The sequence below is a fragment of the Geotrypetes seraphini genome, chromosome 4 (assembly GCF_902459505.1).
Source record: "Geotrypetes seraphini chromosome 4, aGeoSer1.1, whole genome shotgun sequence".
Taxonomy (NCBI): domain Eukaryota; kingdom Metazoa; phylum Chordata; class Amphibia; order Gymnophiona; family Dermophiidae; genus Geotrypetes; species Geotrypetes seraphini.
Genome location: NC_047087.1, coordinates 72,326,753 through 72,346,020, shown reverse-complemented (window position 1 = coordinate 72,346,020; position 19,268 = coordinate 72,326,753). Strand labels below are relative to the sequence as shown.

The window sequence follows — 19,268 nt, the reverse complement described above, 5'->3', positions numbered from 1 at the left end:
AGCCAGCATAATTTAATGGCAATTAAAAAGCTATTTAAGCGTCATGCAAATTGTCATGAGGGCCCTTGAGTAAGAAGGGTGTCTGTTTTTCCAGCATCTGTAGGCAGGCAGGCAGTTCTATTCTTTGCAAACACCCCAAACATAATTCATATATTTTTTTCTTATTCATGGGAATAAAAGCAAGCATTAATTCATGCTTTAAAGTTTTACAAAGAAACATTCAAATTTTGTATTGTTGGCATTGCTATCACATTCTTGTAATGTACAAACTCCAGCCAAAAAGTGTCTCTACTTGAAATGCACATAATAGTACTCTTTTGGAGATCAGACAGTTAAAAGAAAGAGGGTCATCAAAATCTTTTAAAAGCAGAGATCATGTTCCACATACTCTGGCTTGAGGTTCATTCCTGGTATGGCATGTACAAAATTAAATTTAAAAAAAAAAACCCAAATCACTCCAGTGTAGAAATACACTGTTTATGCTCCAGTATGTATGATAATAAAGTGAAAGAAAAGCCTCAGATCAATGGAGAGGTGTACCCACACTCTTCCACCCTGACATCACAGGCAAAAACTTTTGCAAAAGTTAAATACTGGCAGGTGGGAGCCTAAAAATAGCCAAGAAAAGAATAGTGAAAAAACACTGGTATTAACCACTTGCCGACTATCGTTTCGTGGAATAAACCACTGCTTCAGGGCCAACACTCGAGGCTATCGATTCACAGTTTTCACGAACACTTCAGGCTATCAATTTTCAACAGCAGATTGGAACTGCGAATCGATAGCCTGGAATGTTGGCCCTGAAGCAGTGGTTTATTCCACAAAACGATCGTTGGCCAGTAGTTAATACCAATGTTTTTTCACTATTCTTTTCTTGGCTATTTTTAGGCTCCCACCTGCCAGTATTTAACTTTTGCGAAAGTTTTTGCCTGGAAGACTGTGGGTACACCTCTCTGTTGATCTGAGGTTTTTCTTTCACTTTAGTATCATATTTACGGGGGTATAAAAGGTATATTTCTACACTGGAATGATTTTGTATTTTTTATTTCATTTCCCTCTAGTCTTCCTTTTTGTCATTTTGTTTGTGTACAAAATTAACTCATTTGGAGACATTGCCCCAGAATAACAATATGGATCCAGAAGGAAGAGTGGCATGTGCAATATTTTGATGAAAAAGCTATTTTACCTTTCCTATTAAATATCATCAGGGGTATTTTCAATTTGACATCTAAATTCAATTTTGTACATTTTAGGAAAATTGTCCCAAGAAAAATGTCCTACTTTTTGTTTTGAAAACATTCATTTGCTGGGCATTTCTGAGTTCAGTATGTCTATCTTATAGGACTATTATAAAAATAAAATAAAAATTTTTGTAAAACCTTCCAAGGGAAAAATACACGAAAACAAGCCATTAAGATATATGGGGAGCTAGCATATAAGAACATAAGAACATAAGCAATGCCTCTGCTGGGTCAGACCTGAGGTCCATCATGCCCAGCAGTCCACTCACGCGGCGGCTCAACAGGTCCAGGACCTGTGCAGTAATCCTCTATTTATACCCCTCTATCCCCTTTTCCAGCAGGAAATTGTCCAATCCTTTCTTAAACCCCTGTACTGTACTCTGCCCTATTACTCCCTCTGGAAGCGCATTCCAGGTGTCCACCACTCGTTGGGTAAAGAAGAACTTCCTAGCATTCGTTTTAAATCTGTCCCCTTTCAACTTTTCCAAGTGTCCTCTTGTTCTTTTATTTTTCGAAAGTTTGAAGAATCTGTCCTTCTCTACTCTCTCTATGCCCTTCATGATCTTATAAGTCTCTATCATATCCCCTCTAAGTCTCCTCTTCTCCAGGGAAAAGAGACCCAGTTTCTCCAATCTCTCAGCGTATGAGAGGTTTTCCATCCCTTTTATCAAGCGTGTCGCTCTCCTCTGAACCCTCTCGAGTAACGCCATATCCTTCCTAAGGGTCACCCTAGGAGCACTGCAGTGAACTTCACATAAAAGTTCCAAGATACATCTCTCCATTATACCCTTACATTGTATGGGAAGCCCTGCAAAACCCACCAACAACCTACTATATGTACCTACATATAGGTGACATCTGCAGACCTATGGCTATAGCTATCACCTATATGTAGGTACATATAGTAGGTTTTTGGTGCATCTGGGGAGCTCACACGTTCCATCACAAGCGTACTAGTTAGAGTGGGTTTTGAAAATAGTGAATTGGATGTTTCACCAACGAAAGTGTCCATCTGCTGCTTTGTGCCACGTTTTGGGTGTTTTTCTCTTTTGAAAATAAGCCTCCATGTCACTTTAGGAACCCTGCACAAATGCTGCCAAGTTTGATCATATTTCTTTTTAATACAATCACATTTTAAGATTCCCCTGCTGCCAAATGGAACAAAATCCACATAGTTCCAAGGTGAACTAGATTTTACTTTGCTTCAATTATCAGTGGGTCAAGTTATCTGTGATTAAAACATCTAAAAAAAATGTCACCACCATGGAGTCCCTCCTCTCCTGGCTGAGCTTGAAAAATGAAGCAAGCACACTGTAACCCAAGAGAAAGCAAATCTGGTCCTTTAGCGCTGCAAACAGGCCTGATTTTCATGAAATTCACACCGAATATGGATGAGATATATTTGCATACAACATTAGGCTATGAAAGCAAATGAATCACATGCAGTTTTGGATATCTTGATAACTACACACTGCGGCTCTCATGAATCACAATTGTCTACTCCTGTTTTGACTGCCCAGCATTAACATTTCACATTTCACCATTATTTGATTTACATTGCCCTCTTTATAAGGTGTTGAACAGGAGTGGTGCGGGGAGATTCTCCGTAATAATCGGACCCAAAAGCAATATGAGAAAATAATGGAATTTTGAAGAGTATCAGCCTCTGAGGAAACTTGCCAGTGAAACGGTTGGGTAGCCGTTGAGCTATAAGCTAAGGGGCTCATAATCAAAAGAGAAATACGTCCAAAAACCAGCCTAAGTCGGCACTTGGATGAACATTTCTCAAAAACATCCAACTGCCAATACTAAAAACGGGTTTTGGACATATTTCTAAATAACCTAGGCCTTCATAATGCCGCTGAACGACCAAAGCTAAACGGAGCGTTTCGGGAGGAATGTCGAGGGTGGGAGTTGGGCGGGACGTGGACCAGCTTAGACTTAGTCGTACAGCACGTTTAACTGAAAGTTATACAGCCCACAATCAACGGAACTTGGACATTATGACTTAGACCATGTAAAACATGGTCTAAGTCACAAAAACCCACCTAAACTCACCAGATAAGCACTGAAAACACATAATACAGACACCCCACACACCACCCCAGTGATCACCGACACCCCCCCATATCCATAAAAATATTAATCACACCTTTAAAATTCAGCCTCCAGAACATCATCTCCTGGCCGCCTGGCATAGGAAAGCCTAGTCGTCCAGCACAGAGGCGGCTTAAGTCATCTTGGGGGTGGGTTAGGGACCCATAGAGAGGAGGACCCATGCCCATAAGCACCTGTAATCACTGCATTGATACTTAAACATGTGCACTGCCCTATACATTACATTACATTACATTACATTACATTAGGGATTTCTATTCCGCCTGTGCCTTGCGGTTCTAGGCGGATTACAATAAAGATGATATCTGGGCATTTCCAGTAGAATTACATTACAGGAGAAGAGTAGATTACAAGTAACAGTGAAGAGTTACAATACATTCAATATCGCAGCAGATATAACATAGCCACGGATTACAATAAAGAAGATATCTGGGCATTTCCAGTAGAATTACATTACAGGAGAAGTGTTAATTACAGGTAATAGTGAAGAATTACAGTACATTCAATATCACAGGAGATGTTACATAGCAACTGAGTCAATTTACAACTGGTGGAGAATAAGAATTACAATATATTCTAGATTACAAAAGATGTTACATGAGCTGAGTCAAGTTTCTTCGGATGGAGAGTAGCATCATATGCCTCTAAGTGGAGGTGTATTTATTGTTTTGATGATTGCATGATGTTGGTTAATTAATGTTGATGATATGGACAGTAGGGGTGTTTAGTTTGGGTTGGATAAAGAGATTCTATTCCCAAAGGAATTGGTTGGGAACTCATTAGATGGCGGTTTAGATTGATGGGAGATATTTTTTGAACAGTAGTGTTTTTATTTCTTTTCGGAACTCTTTTATGTCTGTAATTTCGATCAGTAATTTTGAGATGTCGGAGTCAATATTAGCTGCCTGTGTCCCTAGTAGGTTGTCATAAAGTTTCTTACGTCGAGTACCATTGAGAGGAGGGTAGGTGAAAATGTTCTGTGTTCTCCTTCTTCTGGATAAGAGATAGTAGTGAAAACGGTTGTTTAGGTAGCTGGGTGCCGCGCCGTGGGTTACTTTGAATAGGAGACAGTAGAGTTTGAATTGTATTCTTGCTTTTATTGGTAGCCAGTGAGATTCTATGTATGCTTTGGTAATGTGGTCGTATTTGCTGAGTGAGTATATGAGTCTGAGGGCTGTGTTCTGGACGGTCTGTAGTTTTTTTATTGTGTTGATTGGGCAAGGTAGGTAAAGGCTGTTGCAGTAGTCTACCATACTTAGCACGAGGGATTGGACAATGATTCTGAATTGGTCTTTATTAAAGAATTTTCTTATTTTTCTCAGATTTCGCATTGTGAAGAATGCTTTTTGGATGATTTTATGGATTTGTGTTTGCATAGTGCAGCATCTGTCTAGTTGTATTCCCAGGATTTTGAGGGAACTCTGTATTGGGTACTTGATTGAGTTTACTTCCAGTTCTGTTAGGGATGGTTTTTTTGTCCTTCTCTAGTAGTAGGAATTTAGTTTTGTCCGTGTTCAGCTTCAACTTATGATTTGTCATCCATTTTTCTACTGTTTCCATTGTAGTTTTCAGGTGTCCTGTGGAGATGGGGTCGTGGATGTCGAATGGAAGGAGGATGGTTATGTCGTCCGCATAGCTGAATGAAGTTATGTTTAGGGCATCTAGGGTGCTGCCTAGGGAAGCAATGAATAGGTTGAAAAGTGTGGGAGAGAGGGGAGAGCCACCCCCAAAACCCTTTTTTACTGGCATATAAGTGGCTCCTGCAGCCTTAAGGGCAATTGGGGTGGTAGATAAGTAGGTCTAGGGGATTCTGGAGGTGATTTGGGGGGGCTCACCATAACCTATAGGGAGGAGAACACATGGCACCCTTTTTGTGAAGTTCACAGCAGTGTCCTATAAGGTACCCCACTATTTAGGTGGCATGTCTGGGTGTGCAGTCCATCACTTTGCAGACCCCTCCCACGTCCAACAGGGCTTGTTCTAGGTGTTTTGGACTTGGACGAAAAGTTGGAAGAAAATGTGGTATAAAGATAGACGATTTAGCGGCTTGGATGATCAGATCGGCAGGATGTATAATTAGACGATTTTCGAAACCAAAAAAATTTTGGATGTATTTTTCAAAAATGTGTCTTAGGCTGTTTTTTACTTTGGATGACTTGCGAGTTGGACGTAAATGGACTTAGACGTCCCTTTCGATTATGCCCCTCCACGTGTTCTTCTCAATAATTTAACTAAAGCACTACATAGGTTAATTTGGGTCTTACCTGCACTAAAATTAATAAAACCAGACCAACGATGAACATGTCAACCCAGAAAGGACATGAAATGAAATAAGTAGTGTCTTGGGTGTTTGAGGTCTGGTAATAGAAGTTTAATCTGCACTAGTTTATTCATATGCAATTGTCTGTTTGAGTTTGGTTGAACAAACTGTTTTTTCCATAGTCAGTCTGGACTATTCAGTGGCTGAAACAACAGGAAGTGCTATGGGAGCAACTGATTCCCACATTGATGGTTGCTCAGTGGGTTGTTGTTGTTTTTTACTTTGATGTTATTGTTATCTATCTTGGGGGTAATGATTTGTGTAGGATAAAAGGAGTGCAATTAATTTGTAGGATGACGTGGTATTTGATGATTATTCATTGTCAATTTCCTTGTACTAAAGTGGTTTGGTCCATATTATTCAATGTTTAGCATGACAGGGTGCTGAGAAATTAAAGGCTATTGAACGTTTGAAAAAGAGAGTGAATGCTGATATGTCTAGGTGTATGGGTAGTATGGGGGTTTGGTGTTACCACATGATTTAGTAACTTCTGATTTTTCTGGTTTGTATCATTCAGATGGTGTTCATCTTTCAGAAATTGATCTACATATATTTTTGATTACAATTCAAGATTTGCTTAATGCTTTGCCTTTAGAGTTCCATGGCCATAGCTTTGTGTGTGTGGCAGGGGGAGCGGTGATAACTTTGGCTATAACCATTTTGGAGGATATAGGAGGTCAGTAACCCAGGCAACCAAATAGGTGAGAGGGAATAAAGTTGGAGATGTAAGTGAATTTGTTTTGAAGGAAGTGATTAGGCTCAGATGTGACATCACTGGGAGTCGAGGTGAGTTTTTGGCATTACTGCAAGGCTCACTTTAATTAAGTATGTTATGTGATTGTTTAAAAAAAATAATACTGGATATTGGGGCTAGGTCATCACCGACTGGCCTTGGAGATGTACAAGTGTTGGGGATAAGTTAAGGACTAACTGGTAGTCAAGATGAATTTAAAGTGTATTATATTATAATATGAATTATATTGATGTTTTATGTTAATAAATGAGCTGTGGCCAAGTGTTCTCCATTAAAAGTGTGATGTCTAAGTAATTTAAGTAATCATTGGTAAATTTATTTCCTGCATGATGCCAGTGCGAGTGCCAAGGTTAGCAGCTTTGGACCTTCTTAGGGATTAAGCAGGTTTGAAATGACAATTTAGATTAGATTAGAAAGAAATAAACCATTCCTAAGACTAGTAGGAACTATGGAATATATATAAGAAAGGAATGGAGATATAAATTTCTTAAGCAGGTGAGTAGGGAGGTGATCTGTGAAGGCAGTAGAAGAGTACATAGAAGAAACTTTTCTGAATCTGAATGGAATTTGGCAGGTCAAATGAGGAAAACCCATTATCATTAAGATGAGATATTTCTTCAGGTACTGCATTGATCTCCCAGATAGATAATTCAGTATATCAAGCTTTGATAATAAACATAAGCAGCTCCAGATCAGTGGTAGGAAGATCATGAAAAGAGACAGAATCACAGGAAACATAAGGCAATGGAAGCAATGAGGCAAGAAGATTGTCTACCGAAGAAAATCTAGTAAGGTTTAAAGATACAAGTGGAGCAGATGAGGGGGTGTTTAGTTTACTAATTAACCAAAATAGGGTTTTGATCCCAATTCAATAATGAGATGAAATATTCCTGTTTTACCTTGGTGATACTTCATTGATAAATACTGGTTAGCTTTTTAAAAATGAGCTAGATGGGAAGCCAGAGTAGGATTTGTACCAGCAGTGTTTCAAGTTTACAGAGTTATTTCTTCATCAAATGTAGACCTGGTAGAACCAAGGATGGGCCTGCTTGATTTGCAGGGAGAGCTTCTGCAAAGGAGCGACCATGTCCAATGCAATTTGCAAAGTATTGTGTTAAGGTATAGACCTGGCTTGACAAAGGGAGGAAGACATGATTTTCTAGGAAAGCATCATAATGTAGTATGGAAGAATCTGTTTCAGTTATCAATTCTGAATTTTTTAGGGGAGTGAGTATGAACATGTGGGGCCAATTTAAAAGATCATAGGAAAAAACAAAATAAGACAAGAGACAGCAGTTCACTTAATGGAAATAACCAAAGAGACAAACTTTGTAGAGGTAATGAGGAGATCCAGATTGTGGTCAGCAAATGTAAGTAGGGATAGTAAGAGGTTGAACTATGACAGTCATGAAGTCTTGTAAGTGGGTGCCACTAGGATATGGAGATTAAAGTTCTCCAAAAGGATAAGGATAGAGGAGACCAATAGGTAAATTGAAATAAATCAAAGAGTTTGAACAGAGACCTGGGATACTGAAGGGGGCTAGTAAGCCAAGAAAAAGAGCTGAGGTTGAGGGTCTAGTAGGCAAAAGAACAGAACTTCAACCAGCAGAGATATGTAGCATAAAGTAGAATGAATATAGAGGTCCTCAAAATGAATAGAGTCCCCTACCCTTTAGAGCATGTAAAGTAGTAAACAGAAAAGGAGAGTCTAATGAAGTTGACAAAGGTCAACATCAGTAGGCCAGACAAAACATATCTAGTAAATTATGAAAAAAAACATAGACTTGCTATCATATATTAACAAGAAAACTACATGTGCAGAGCTCAGAAAAAATAAACAAGTATGTGGCATATTCACAACATATTTTATTTATATACACACACACACAAACACATATACTGTATTTATATTTATATTGCTTCTCATTTCTTTCTACATTATCTTGCACCTTTGGCATAATTATTGAATAAAACAATAGGTTCCCAAAAGTTATATTACAAATATTTTATACTTGTCATAATACTCTATGCTGTATAAAATTATTATATCAATATCGGTTAGATAAGTACAGAAAGATACACCTAAAATGTATTCAATTCATTGGTGAAGTACTACTAAGCAAACAATGTAGCTACATTCAATTTATTGCTTGAGAATATATGGAGCCCTTGTGATATTTCTCATTCGAACAACAAAAGATAATAGTGTTAATGAGCTTTCCAGATCACATAGGTCCTAAAAGCTAACGGATATTTGATACTGATTATGTTGTTGAATTGGAGCTTAATTTCAATTCACTTAGGTGCTACCTAAATTGAATTGCAGTTAGTTTTCAATTCAAGCTACAATCAGTAGACAATAGTCATCCCTTTTAGTCAGAGGTCAAAACTAATAAAGGGTCTTTATGTAAAAGCTGATGCGACACAGAGGTCATGAGCCTATCGAATGTGAATTTTAGTCAACAGAGTATCTACATCTTTCTACTACAATTAAATCTAGATTATCCTAAATTTTAAAAGCATAAAGACAAAATTATTTAGTAGAATCAGATTGAAGCTACTAAAGTTACCTCCTGCTGATGTAATTATGGTTATCATTTATATGACAGTCAATTTATAAGTCATTCTTTCATCAGGCAAACAACAATAAACAGAATTTGATATAATTAGAAAGCAATTACCCTCTAGAGTTATTACAGTGCTTAACGTTTTGTTACATCTATGATCTTTCAGTTGCATCAATGCTTTGGATCTATCTGAGGCTTGTAAAATAAGCTTTGATGGATTTTCACAAAATATTGATCATTTTAAAGATTATGAAGTCAACATAGGGCAGTGCTTCTCAACCCTCTCCAGAAGACAAACTTAGGGCCCTATTTTACAAAGCCATGGTAGTGATGCTGCTACATGAAATGCACCAAAGCCCTTAGGAATTGAATGGGCTTCAGTACATTTACTGTTTCAGCCTTGCTATCGTGGCTTTGTAAAAGAGGTCCTTAGTTAGATTTTCAGGTTTACTACCATGAATATGCATGAGATTTCCATACAAAGGGTCTCCAAAGTATACAGATTTCTCTCATGCATTTTCATTTTGGTAATCCTAAAAGTCCAACTGGCAGGAGTTGCCTCTAGGAGAGGGTTGAAAAGCACTTACCTAAGACATTGGATTTTACTGTATCTCAGACTTTCATTTTGTTCTAAAACTCTCTAGAAATGTTGAAGGAAGAGTAACTTTGGTATCTTAACAGTACTTTACCTTGGCCTATAAATTCAGCATTGTTATTCTATATCCATCACTCACTGATTGATATTTTTCTCTTTCTCGTCTTCCTTTTCTATCAGAGCCCCCTTCAGCCCCAAGGAATGCAAATGTTAACATTAATGAAACAGCCCTCTTTTTGGAATGGAGCCCACCAAGTGATATGGGAGGGAGAAAAGATCTCACCTACAGTGTGATCTGCAAGAAGTGTGGATCAGATCCTAGCCAATGCGAGCTATGTGGTGGAGGAATTCGCTTCATCCCTCGACCCACAGGTCTAACAAACTCATCCGTGACTGTACTTGATTTTGTGGCTCATGCAAACTATACCTTTGAAATTGAAGCCATGAATGGAGTCTCAGAACTGAGTTTCTCTCCTAAGCAGTTTGCGGCCATCACAGTTACCACGGATCAGGAAGGTAAGGCTTGTATTAGCTACATCTTTGATTTATTAATATGATCTATAATTAGCAGTGGGAGACCTAGACAAAATGGGTTCAACAAGATTGAAAACAAGCAGTAGAAGGAAGTAATTTATATTGTTTTATATTTTATAGCAGTCCAACCCAGATTTAAGGCCTGTTTTACAGAGCATATGAAAAAAATTCTAACAGTGCTTTCGTTTCTCAAAAGGTTTTAATATTTAAACTGTCACTAAGTTGTGATCCAAGATAAAACTATTTTTTTTTTATGCCAAAGTTATAAAAATGAAACTTAAAGCACTAAACGCACTCTGAAAAAGATAAGGCTCTGTTTTCAAAAGTATGCTTTCCTTAGCATTTCTTATGATAAGAACAAAATATGGAAGCAGGCAGAATATTGCTTTTGCCAGAAGTGCACATATAATTTGTCTCCACTCCCTGAAGGAACTGTGTATATGCAGAGAGAACATTCTCTCTTTTTTCAGTATCTATTAGGACTGCAGGAAATTTCAATAAAGAATTGTTGCTGGATCGATGCATGACTTCTATGCATCTACAAGAGCTCTTAAGTAATTTAGGAAAACGTTAATAAAATTTTCTTTCTACATTTTTTCATTTTTTTAAATTAACATTTTGGTGATCTTTTACTAAGGCGCACTAGCCGATTTAGAACATGCTAAATATTAGCGTGTGCTAAATACTTATATGTCCATAGACTATAATGGGTGTGTTAGCATTTAGCACGCGCTAAATCGGCGCGGTTCTTAAAAAAAGACCCCCTTTATTATTACAACATAACTTTCTTTTCACACATAATAAAATTTGAGAGTTACCGGTAAGAGTAAATGCTCTTCTCATTGAGGCCTTCTTTTACTAAGCTATGGTAGAGGTTTCTACCTCGGTCCAGAGTGCTAAATGGTCCAATGCTGCCGTGACACTCATAGGAATTCTATGAGCGGCCGAGCAGCATCGGAGCATTAGTGTTCCAGGCTGCAGTAGTAACCTCTACCATGGCTTAGTAAAAGGGGAGGTTAGGGAGGAATAATCAGAGTGCTTTACATAAATAAATTCCTATTTAACCACATTAATTGTGGGCTGATTATTGTCCCCATCCCTGTACAGATAGGATCATTGTAAATGACAATAAATAAAGATACAATGTTCCGTCCAGTCTGCTTAGCATGGTATTTATAATAATGTAGTAATATTTAGAAACATAGAAACATGACGGCAGATAAAGGTCAAATGGCCCATCCGCAGTAACCATTATCTCTTTCTCTCTCTCAGAGATCTCATGTGCCTATCCCAAATTTTGGTGTCAAAAAATGTATGCTGAGCGCTATTCTATAAGCAGCACTCTGCACTGGATGTCATTTATAGAATAGTGCATAGCACCAAGATCCATTCCAATTGTTTTGGCAATGGTGGTTCATCTGAGCTACAGTTTCAGACAAGAATCCTTCATCAGGAACCTCCTTTTGCTGCAATGTAATTCTTTTAGAAGCTGGGACAGAAACTGCTACTCGGCCTGGCATTTTACGTTGCAGCAAAAGGAGGTTCTTGATGAAGGATTCTTATCCGAAACTGAAGCTCAGTTGAACCACCATTGCCTTTTGCAGATGGACAGCAATATGAACTGAAACAGCCAATTAGCTTTTCCTGGAGGTCTCACGGTTTGTTAACTGGTTCTTTAAACTGAGATAAGTCCTTTCCTTGAATTTGGTAGGGTTGCGCAGTCATTGTTTTTTCAAATTGGATTGCACATTTTTTCACTCTTTATTATGATTTATTATGTGTGTTTGCACTATTCACATTATATGACCAAAGGAAGACTCTGTGATGGTGCAGTGTATTGAGCTTTGTCTCATACACAGTTTGAAATATTAAATGTTTTTACGTTTGTCTGACTTTTCAATCTACACTGAGGTCTTCTCACTAAATTTTTTTGTGTTTCATATTTTATTTGAGTAGTTTATACGCAACCCACTTTGTTAAACAATAATATTCGTAGAGCTATTTTTCTGACAACTCTTTGGGAAGCACCAAGAATCTCTTGGTTTAAGTTTTGCCTGTCCATTACAGTCTTTTTTCCTTGCAGGTTGAACCCTCTGATACTCAGAAATTGTAAGGTTTTGAAGCATGAGCTCAGGGTATTCTGTTCAGAGTTTAGTATTAGTCAACAGCATCCAAATAATATGAGGCTGGAGTACAGAATTGGGAGCATTTTTGGACAAGCAATAGCACCAATAATGAATCAAGAACAGTACAGAACTGACAGGCAATCAGGGACTAGTCCAGGTTGGCAGAACAGATTTTGAAATGATAAATGAGCAAAGGTCAGTAACAGAAAATAAAGCAGTAGTGTACCTAGGAATCCATATCAAAGGGTAGGGCAGAAAGGTTTAAATATCTTCAGAGAACCAATCAGAGCAAGTTTCATAACCAGAATGTGGCTTATATTGGCTGAAAAGTGGAGGAGGAAACACATGCTTCTTATGTAAGAAAGTGCTCATGAGGGTAGGTAAGCTGTAACACTTCTCTCCCTCCACTACATATACACACAGACAGATGCAAACCTACATTCTCCAAATATGCATACTATACCATTCTCACACACATAACCCCCAAATCTCTGACACTCTACCAGGACATTTGTACCACATTTCTTCCTACTGAGTCCCTCATGCCTAAGTTTAGAATTGAGGAAGAAAAAAATGTAATTGTATTACGAGGGGGTGCTGAAAAATTCTCAGCCCAACCAAGAACAGAATGATGTGGATATGGTTCAATCAATGACCTGAAACAATGTCAAAACATAGAATTTCATTTCTGCAAATTGGCACTTAGTGAAATAAGATAACACTCTTTTTAGCTACAGTGGCAAAATAACGCTCAGAATTTAGGAAGTTGGTTGATTGTTCTGAGAACTTTTCAACACCCTCTTGTATACTATAAAAGGTAAGTCTATAACTTAGGCAGTCATTTGAATGTGTTATGCACATAAATGTTGAGAATACTAGCTATTACACATGCATGTGTACACTTACACACATGGAGAGGGACCACATCCGCCCTTCTCCAGTTCTCCAGTACCACTGCCAACTCTAGAGAAGCATTGAAAAGGTCAGTTAGTAGAGCCACCAGAACTTCCCTAGGTTCCTTCAGCACCATTGGATGTATACCATCCAGCCCCTTCACTTTGTCTAACTTTAATTTAACCAACTCCTCACGAACACAATCCTCTGAAAATCGATCAGGGTCTACCACTCCATCATCCCTATTCACATTTGTCTACTGCGGTCCCGCTCCCAGATCTTCAGCTGTGAACACAGAACAGAAATATTTGTTAAGCAGTTCAGCCTTTTCTTTATCAGCTTCTACATATTCCTCCCCTTCCCTTTTGAGTCTCACAATGACATTTTTGTACTTCTTCCTATCACTGATATATCTAAAAAATGATTTGTCTCCTTGTTTTACCCTGTCAGCTATTTTTTTCTTCCATTTGTATCTTCACTTTCCTGACTTCTCAACCAGCCTCTCTTAACTTTTCCAGATATTTTTGCCTGTCTTCCTCTTTGTGCGATCTTTTGTAGTTTATGAAAGCTAATCTCTTATTCCTTACCTTCTCAGCTACTACTTTTGAGAACCAAAGCGGTCTTCTTTTCCTCTTACTTTTTCTTATGTTCTTACTCACAAAAATATTTCTCGCCATTGCAATAACTCCTTTCAGTTTTGCCCACTGCATTTCTATTCCTTCCAGACATTCCCATCCAGACAATTCCTTGATGTAATCCCCCATCTGAACAGTTAGTTTTTTAAAAGTCTAGAACCTTTACTTTTGAATAAGCCCTCTCTATACCTGTCTTAATATTAAACCATGCCATGCAGTGGTCACTGGATGCCAGATTATCACCCACTGTAACATCAGAAACACTTTCTCCGTTTGTAAGCACTAAGTCCAGTATGACCCCATCCCCCATGGGTTCTATTACCAACTGTTGGAACAGTTCTCCTTGTAGAGAATACAGGATCTTCCTACTTCTCGAAGACCTTGCAATAGCGATATCCCAGTCAACATCCGGCAAGTTAAAATCACCTATTAGTAAAACATCCCCTTTTTTTAGATATATTCAGAAAGGAGCTTAATCAGCTAAATGCAAATTAGCAAATATCATTGTCACAGTTGGAAAAGCATTAAGCCATGTTGCTTGAATGATCATTTAGAAATGTTAATATCATAGGATCATCATAGTTTTTCACAGTATTGCAAAAAGTAATCCATATTCTTGTAGACTAGAATAAGCCATTTTGTGTGCCATTTGTCTTTAGTTTGGGGTATAAGTCCAAGAAGAGCCTGCTATTTTTTGCTGTGGCTTTAGAGAGATCTGGAGTAAATAGTAATTTGTAGCCATTAAATAGAAGCAATCTTTTCTTATTTTATGTCTTGCAAAATTTGAAAAGATCGATAGTAGCACAGCAGCTTCTTGACTATCAGACTTAGATAGTTTTTCCTAAATAGGGGCCTTGAGGGAACGCCATGAGAATGCTCAATTTCTAATGGGGGGATGAAATTTTAAACCCAAGATTTGAGGCTAAAACTTTTGTAAATAAATAATCATGTTTATACATTCAGTTAGTTCCAGGAGGACAAGTAAGTGCATGTTATTTCTTCTCATTCTGTTTCCCATGTCTTCAAATTCTAATCTATTTTGTTTAAGCGCCAACATATGTGGCCTTCAAATTGTTCACTGACGTGCATGGAATAAGTGGTTCATACTTTAAACTCTTAGATGCCAAATGCACAGAAAATGAGGTATCACCCAGGTAGATATGATGAAGAAAAGCTATCTGAGTAGAAATGTAGCAACAAAAATACCTAGTAATGGCTGGCAGACTTGTCAGAGACAGACAGGAGAGATGGTCTTAAATGTCCATTCTAGAGATGGTCACGTGGCTCCCGTAAGTCCACCATAACTATTTTACTTTAAGTGTAAAATGAAACTTAGAACAATGAACAGTATCCTTTTACTATTGTTTGCTGTCAAATGAATTCTTAAAAGAAAAGGTTTTTAGTTGCAGAAGTGCTTTGAAACATTTTCTTCCATTATTCATCGTTAGATGGCTGGAAGATTTTAACTGTGCCTCTTTTTTTTTTTTTTTTTTTGCTGTTAGGAAATAAGTAAGCTTTTTTTTCCCACTTTCTTGTACCCCAGTGAATACAATGCATGAGGAGATGAACATTCAGAAATCTGTAATATTCTGAGCCTTAATCGTCCAATCCCTCATTCTTTTCTTAAGGGTTTTTTTCAGTACTGCTGTTTTCTTGAGCAGCCAACACACCATTATTCCCAGCTAAAGAATGAATACCTCTGTTTTCTGAAGGCTTGTGTTGCCAGGGGGCACAATGTTCTCTTAAAAATTGTCAGCTCTTGACAGAAACTCCAAAATTACATGTTTTCTTTATTCCATGTGCTACTTTGTGAATTTTCAGCAGTAGCAAGTGTTCTCAGCAGGAATGGAGGTACACAGGGCAATACCCATTGATCATTTGTACCACACTTGACCTGTACAAATAAATGTACTCACTGTGAACTTAAGACCACTGTGGAATAGGAACCACTTTTTTCAGTGAGACCTTTAAATCTCTTCCTTAAGGCAATAATTTACTGATGACAAGCCACAAAAAAAAGAAATTGTCTTCATTAAAAGGAATTAACATGTGGATCTGGAATGGCCAAGTTGTCGCCCTTCACACCCCACAGTACAAAGCCCTTCACTATACTTGTTTACCAAAGCTCATATATTCACAGCAGTATCATGGACAATAAATAAACCACAGACACTTTATTGATGGTAAAACCAGGCCGCAGCTTAGTTTATTGGGGACAACCAATAAGCAATCAAGAATTGCTTCATCTCCCGAGCTACAAAACATTGCAATATGACAAGCACTCAAAATTGTATACCCCTGACTCCACCACATCAGCAAGAGCCAAGGGAGTGGCATGGACCTTCATGCCCCATTCCGTGCCATCAAAATTGTATACCCCTGACTCTACCACATCAGCAAGAGCCAAGGGAGTGGCTCCATGCCCCATTCCGTGTCACCTGCATCAAAGCAGATTCACTCACCTGAGCTCATTTTCCCTTAACTGCTCATCCCCTGATGAGCCTAGGGGGTAGGCATGGACTTCCATGCCCCCCCTTTCAGGGTCACCTGACCCTCAGCATCGCCACTCAACTGAGCTGACTACCAAATTCCCGCTCATCTTTAGATGAGCCAAAACCTTATAGCTCGGGATTACCATCACATACAGGCCCCCCTACCCAAAAACAAAGCTGCGACCTAAGGGATCCCGAGAATGAGAACCGCGAGAACCGCCTCCAAAAGAAGTGGGTTCTGTGACCACGCAGCACGCTCCAGCCACCAGCGTGTCCCCCACACCACTGGGTCCTGCCCCCCATAGCACCAACAGGACCATCTGGTCCTGCTCCCCAAGATACCACAGAACCACCTGGTCTGGCCCAAAACCACCTCCGCAGAACAGCCCCCCCGTTCTGCCACCCAAGATACCGCAGAACCACCTGGTCTTGCCCAAAGCCACCACCGCAGAACAGTCCCCCAGTTCTGCCCCCCAAGATACCACAGAATCACCTTGTCCTGTCCAAAGCCACTGCCGTAGAACAGCCCCCCCCCCCCGTTCTGTGGCATGCCAACTACCGGGGGTGGGGTGCCACTGACTGGTGGTACCCCAACAGCAGCCACACAACCTGCTGCAGCCACCAGCATGCTTCCCGCACCGCCCGGTCTCCCCCCCAAGAAAAACCAACAGAATCACCTAGTCCTGCCAAAGAGCCACATTTTCCTGCCAAGGAACAGCCCCCAGTTCCGCAACCTGCCGGCAAAGGGCGTGCCATTGAGCCTTGGTGCCCCAACAGCAGCCATTCAGCTCGCTCCGAAGCTGGACTGCAGAAGAAGTGGCACCCCCAGCAGCAACCACCCTGTCACCCTTCTGCAGCCCTGGCCCAGCAACAGCTCCGACATGCCCTGGGACCAGCACTCAACACCTGCTAGATCCACTCCGCCTCAGTCCCTGGTCCTTGCCACCTGACAAGCCAGAGTTAGTGGCAGCTGGAAGCACTGGCCAGGACACACTCTAGAATCATCACTTAGCATCCGACAGACAACCACCACCGGCCCTGAAAACAAAACAGAAAGACCAGCAGCCACCAGCCAGAAGCAAGGTTCACCACTTCATGCCCCATTCTGTAACCCCACGCAAATCCCCCTCCCTGTCTCAAGAAATGCAGCTAAATAACTCCTGGGACCCCACCGGCAAGGGAAGGTACCCAATGGACAACACCCTGCCCCCTGCCCTAAGGACATCCACATTCCATGGGCTGTCCACCCACGAGACTGTCACAATACCTCCACACCATGGCACCCCGCTGGCGCCACCCCTGTCCAACCAGCAAGGCCAAGCAGGACAACACCAACCAAGGAGCAGCCTTCCAACACTCCGTACAAGACACCCCCTTTCCTGGAGCGCCCACTATGGAAACCCCCACCCCCCACCGGAGCACCCAACTACCATGCTCCTCAGCTGCTGCGAAGGCAGCGACCAAGCCCAGAGTTGCACCAAAGACCCCTGGAAGCCGAACCCCAGCCAAGCCGTCAGACCCCTACCCCCAGGCTGCCACGGCAAACTCGTGGTACCCCCAGAGAGGCCAAGGCCCAAGGCCCAGAAAGTCCCAACCAAGGTCCCTAAGCAAACCCCAGGACATTGGATCAGCTTGTAGGGCCAAATCCATGACCCTCATAAGGAAGAACTGCCCGACCACGGAGGCAGTGTAGCTTCCCAGGACACCAACCACAAGTCATACTGCACCGGCCCATGGGGAAAACATAAGGATCCCCCTCCCCGGTGCAACCAGCCACTCACAGGGCACCAAAAGGGGGAACCAAGCAGAGGAGACCGCGGGACCTGGGATCATCCGCTTGTAGTACCAAAACCACCTCACCCCCGTACGTAGACACACTACCCATAGCCGATTAGCAGCACCACCACAGTGTCGGCTGACCGGGGAACCGCGCGCCGCAGCCCCGCCCCGAAACAGCCCGCCTCAGCAACCAAGCCAGAGAACGCAACCTGACCCTACAGCCACCAGGGATCTATTGTTGCACTGAAGGCCCAGCATTCCGCTCCACCTGCTCAATCTCCGAGCACCCACGTGTCCTACACGAGCACGGGCTTTCGCTGTGCAAGTGATCCAAGACGCCCGACATACCGAGTCAGCCCCATGTATTGCCCAGAGCCCGCATGAAAGAGCAGCCGTTACCAACCCTTACAGTCTGGGATCCCAAGAACGGAGCAGCCAACAGACTGAAAAAGGTAAGGGCTTATCCAGTCCCGGAGACAAGCCCAAGACCCAGGAGGGACGCTCCCATACCAGCCACACCTTTTCCCCCTACGCACGCACCCTCCCACTGATCCAGAGGCCGGAGCTGAACGGCTACTTGGACACAGGCCCAGCCGACCGCGGAACTGTGCATGTGAGCCCCACCCCAAAGCGGCTCCCCCAGGTCAATGACACACTTGGGGCTACGATGGCAGACCGCCGGAGAACCAGATCCGACCCCGCAGAAGCAGGGTATTCCCCGCTGTGCCAGCTGCCCTGTACGCCACTCCAACTTCCGCGCTGTGAGGACCAGCGGGCAAGCAAGGAGGAAAGCTCCGAGCAGAGCCCCTGGTGCCCGACTCATAGAACAGGCCCTGCATAGTGCCCAGAGTTCACGGTCTTGAGGAAGAGTGGCCAGGCGCCACCACCATCGTCGGGGAGCCGTAGAATGACACCACACTACCCCCACAATGCCCGGACTGCTTCCCCAGGAGCCTCATGCAGAACCAGCCAAACCATAAGCCCCGCAAACTGAAAAGGTAAGGGCGTACCTGAAAGTTGCCTCCAAGGGACCGGGATGCACACTGTTGCTCAGAGGCATGAAGACTATCTCCTCACCCAACATGCCCTGCTTCCCTTCTCGCAGCCAATTACTTCTTGCCATCTGGCGGGAAATCACCTCCCCCCTCACCTCTTCTCCCCCTCTTTTTCCCTTTCAAGCAGTATCCCCACGGGCAACCAACCTGGGCCATCC

At 41.5% G+C, this 19,268-nt stretch overlaps 1 protein-coding gene across 1 annotated transcript in view; it reads left to right on the top strand.

The window, feature by feature from the left end:
- The window catches only part of EPHA6 (EPH receptor A6), an 895,964-nt gene that overhangs the window by 469,559 nt on the left and 407,137 nt on the right, over positions 1-19,268 (top strand). Inside the window, exon 5 of the mRNA XM_033941517.1 lies at positions 9,776-10,111. Within this exon, the coding sequence (XP_033797408.1) occupies positions 9,776-10,111 (336 nt within the window). The remainder of the gene's footprint in view (positions 1-9,775; positions 10,112-19,268) is intronic.